This window comes from Geospiza fortis, unplaced genomic scaffold (assembly GCF_000277835.1).
Source record: "Geospiza fortis unplaced genomic scaffold, GeoFor_1.0 scaffold70, whole genome shotgun sequence".
Taxonomy (NCBI): domain Eukaryota; kingdom Metazoa; phylum Chordata; class Aves; order Passeriformes; family Thraupidae; genus Geospiza; species Geospiza fortis.
Genome location: NW_005054317.1, coordinates 8,451,865 through 8,455,888, shown reverse-complemented (window position 1 = coordinate 8,455,888; position 4,024 = coordinate 8,451,865). Strand labels below are relative to the sequence as shown.

Genomic DNA, 4,024 nt, shown 5'->3' with positions numbered 1-4,024 from the left:
TCCTTGTGAATATGCATGAGAGGGCGGGACCCAGGGCTATCCCCGGCCAAGGGGGCTCGGGCGGCTGGTGGGCGGCAGTAACAAACTTTAGCAAGCATTTCCCTCTGGGCTTGAGGGGTCTCCTCCTCCCGGGAACCCGAGGCACGGGAGAGATCCCGCTGTGAATTCCCGTGCTCGCCGTTGCCTCTTTGGGAGCTAAAATCAAGCCTTGCTTGACCGGGTTTGCCACTCACCCAGATCAATCGTCTTTGTTCTGATTCTCGCTGAAACTACAGGAGGTGGGAAGGAGATTCTGGCATTTTGTGGTTGGGGGGGTTGTTTGTTTGTTTTAGGGGGTTTTCGGTTTTTTTTTTTTTGTTTTTTTTTTTTTGTTTTTTTTTGGTTTTTTTTTTTTTTTTTTGTTATTGTTTTTTAGGGTTTGTTTTTTTTTTTTTTTTTTTTTTAATGCAAGCCTGTATGTGCTGGAAGTAACAGGGGGCTGATCAGAGCCCTTCTGAAGAACAGACACATCTGTCTCTCCAGGTGCTCAGTGCAGCCATCAAATGCCATTTGTGAAAGGAATTGAAGAAGAGCACCTGTCCCATAGAGATTGGAAGAGGAATTTAGAGAGACAAACAAGCAATGGAGCTGATGTTTGGCAAGGAGATGGAATGCTTCCTTCCAGGCCACAGGGCCTTGCATAACAGCAGGTGGTTTGGATTTTGGAGGTCTGCATTCTCTGAAGGGTTTCTGATCACTGTTTAGTTTCAGGCTATTTCTGCTCTTGGCTGGACTGGGGTGTGAGACAATGATCCTGAAACAGGAGACCCCAAAGCAAAAGTGACTGAAGAGGCAGCTGACAATCTGAAATGGATCTTCCAGGAGCCCAGCTGGATGATTCAGGCTGGTACTAATATAGCAAAGCAGGAGCATCATGATATAAATAGGAGAGTGGCTCAGCCTCTTCTCTGTGACACGTGGCAGGGAGCTGGCTGGTGCTGGGAGTGAAACAGACACAGGGACACCCCCAAGATGCCCCCACTAGTAGGTTTCTAGAGACCACCGTGGGTTTGATGATCTTAGAGGTCACAGAATCACAGAACCATGAAGTTGGAAAAGATCCTCAAGGTCATGGAGTCCAGCTGTTAATCCAGCCCTGCCAAGTGCACCACTAAAACATGTCTCTAAGCACCACATCTCCATGGTTTGGGAACATTTTCAGGGATAGTGAATCCACCACCTCACTGGGAAGCCTGTTCAATGCTTGAGCACCGTTCCAATGAAGAATTCTTTCCTAATGTCCAGTCTTCCAACCCAAATGATCCTGTGGCTTAAGGGAAGGCAGCCCAGGACCTGTCTGACAAGGCCCAGATGACACACTGTGATGAGCCTGTGTCACCATAGGGTGCCACTGTCTCTCCAGACATCAGACAGCTGGATGGACAGACAGATTTTCTGTTTGTCCTTCCTGGAAGACGACACACCATGCACACGTTTTCACTGCTAACTTTGGGTGCCACCTACAAGTGGTTCTATCCTTGAGCTGGGGTGCTCTGTCTCTTTGACAAGAGCTGAGCTTGGGCAGCTGAAACCACCCCTAAAATCAGGCTGTTGCCATGCATGGAACTCCTTCTACTACACTAGAGACATGGGCTGGGGGTGTGAGAGGGCTGAGATGCAGATGGGGCCCAGGCTGCTCGCTGGCGTGACCTCACCTGAGCACCAAAATCCTGAATATCCAACCATACAATTAGGATTTTGCAGACTCGTGGCTTCTTGCAGCACAGGAAGAGCCCTAGTGAGTGAATTCCCCTTGAAAAAAAAAGGCAGAGACACAGGAGTGCAGTCCAGGTGGTATCCTGTGGTGCAAATTTATGTCCAGCACTAGAAATCAGTAGGCTGGCAGAACAGCTCTGAAACAAGACAGGCACATCTGTCCCTGCAGCTGCTCAGCACCTGAACAGCAAAGCAGTTTCAGATCAGAAGTAATATCCTGTTCAGTAGACTGATCTAATAAAAGCTGAAAGAGTATTTGAGAGACATAAAGTGTCTCAGAAGAGTGGAATTTGGTGACTACATGAAGGTGTAATGCTGCCCTGGACACCAGGTCTGCATCTTCCACCTCTGGCACCTGCAAGGCAGGTGAGATTGCCACAGCACAGCAGGCTGCAGCAGGTACAGCAACAAGTGCCAGCTTTCCATGGGGCCCCCAAGGTTGTATCAAGGCTCCTGAACATCATCTCTTGTCCTGCTTCAGCCCAGCAACACCAAGTGACTCAGCAAGGACAGAGGGAGTGAGCCCTGCCTTCTTTAGGTGCTGTCTGGAGATGAGGCACAGAGCAGCAGCGCTCAGCTGAAGTGCAAGGATGTGTGCAGGTAAAGCCATGGAGCAGTCCTTGGAGGTGGGAAGAGGGGAGTTATGTTTGCCCACACCATGTGGCAGGGCTGGTTAATTCAAAGGAACTCCTGTTTCACACAAGCAGTGAGAAAGGCAGGAGCTGAAGTGCCACAGTCCTTGCAGTGGCACCCAGCAGTCTCCTGACCATGAAGCATCTTTTGGATCTGATGTCTCAAATACTGGGCTCTAGCCTCAGACTGAATCAGATGGCAAAAGCAGGTGGATTGGAAAGCAAAGTCTCTCCTTCTGACACAGTTATGTGGGAGGTAACACATTCAACTAGTTAGTGCCTGAGGCTACAAGTGAGAAGACATGGATTTTACTTGTCTGTTACCAAGGCACTTAGGCAGAAACACTCCACCTCTCTCTAAACAGAAGTGTCCCTTCTGTAACTCAGAGATCTTCCTGTCGTGTTGGATCCATAAATGGAATGTGTCAAAATATTGCAACATATCATTAACCTGAACGACAGTGTGAAATGAGACAAGCTAAGGACTGGCTTCTCCAGATGTCATTCCAAAGGCATGACACCAGCATGAAAACCTGTTTCAACCCAGTGGAAAATCAGAAGAATAGGGCTGAAGCAGGCAAGTCTCCAGGTACAACCCTTTCATGAGAAGTAGCTGGAAAATTTGACCTAAGAAGAGGATCAAGCACTATCTGTGTGTGAGGAGGGCCTGGAACCCTCTGTGTATGGTGTTTGCTAGAGCAGAACCTGCAAACTTGACCAAGGTAGGGAACTTTCTATAGAGATGTAGGCTCTGTAGAGCAAACTTCAGCGTGGCAAAAGCCTTTCATTCCTACAGAGGCCAACCCTGCAGCCACAGGGGAGGCACAGGTAGAAACCCATGCCAGAATGTGTCCTGCAGTCCTTGCAATGACTCAGATAAAAACCATTCTCCTTGAAACTTCTCTGTCAGTCAGCCCTTACTGCTGAGAATAACGTGCTGGTGCTTAGCTGGTTATTTCCTTTAATTTACTAAATAAATCTTGGCTCATTTGTCATAGTTGCTTCCTTGTTTACGATACTGAGCGTCTCTTTTGTCTGTCTGGTATTGGCACCTCGAAATCCTGCTAATTATTGATTGCATTTCCCCTTAGCAGCTGCTGTCCAAGCTCCGCCGAGTTTCTTCAGTCAGCTGTGAACTCTCCTCACAAGCCAAACTCACAGGCTGTTAATCATTCTCCCCTGCAGGAACTTATTATCGGATCTCCCTCAATTATTAACTGCCCTGCCTCGCATCCTGAGGCCGTGCAGAGGAGCTGTACCGTGCTGGCCGCCCGGAGCAGTGTGACGGTGGGTGCAGGATGGCAGAACGCTCGTTCTGGGGTGGGATCGGGCTGGAAAGGACAGAATCGAGATCGCCGGATCCGCCCAGCCCCGGGGTCACCTCCCTGCCCGCCGCCACCACTCCCCGCCGGGCTGGCGACCCACAGGCGTGTGGGGGACGGGGCGCCTTTAAAATGCGGCGGACCCGCCCCCTTAGTCCCGCCTTCCGCCCCTTCCTATTGGCTTACTCCGCTACTTCTGTCGGGCCCTTTGACAGGACCTGCTCTCTGATTGGCCCAGCCGCGGACCTCTCGGGGACCGTCTCTCAATAGCGCCCCTGGGCTCGGCCGACAAGCCCCGGCTGTGGCGGGGGGGCG

The 4,024-nt window shown here is 50.4% G+C and overlaps 1 protein-coding gene across 1 annotated transcript in view; it reads right to left on the bottom strand.

Annotated features, from left to right (window-relative positions):
• Nucleotides 1-3,560, bottom strand: part of MCM2 (minichromosome maintenance complex component 2) — a 16,216-nt gene extending 12,656 nt beyond the window's left edge. Inside the window, exon 1 of the mRNA XM_031056332.1 lies at nt 3,547-3,560. Coding sequence (XP_030912192.1) covers nt 3,547-3,560 — 14 coding nt within the window. The remainder of the gene's footprint in view (nt 1-3,546) is intronic.
• Between the last annotated feature and the right edge of the window lie 464 nt (nt 3,561-4,024).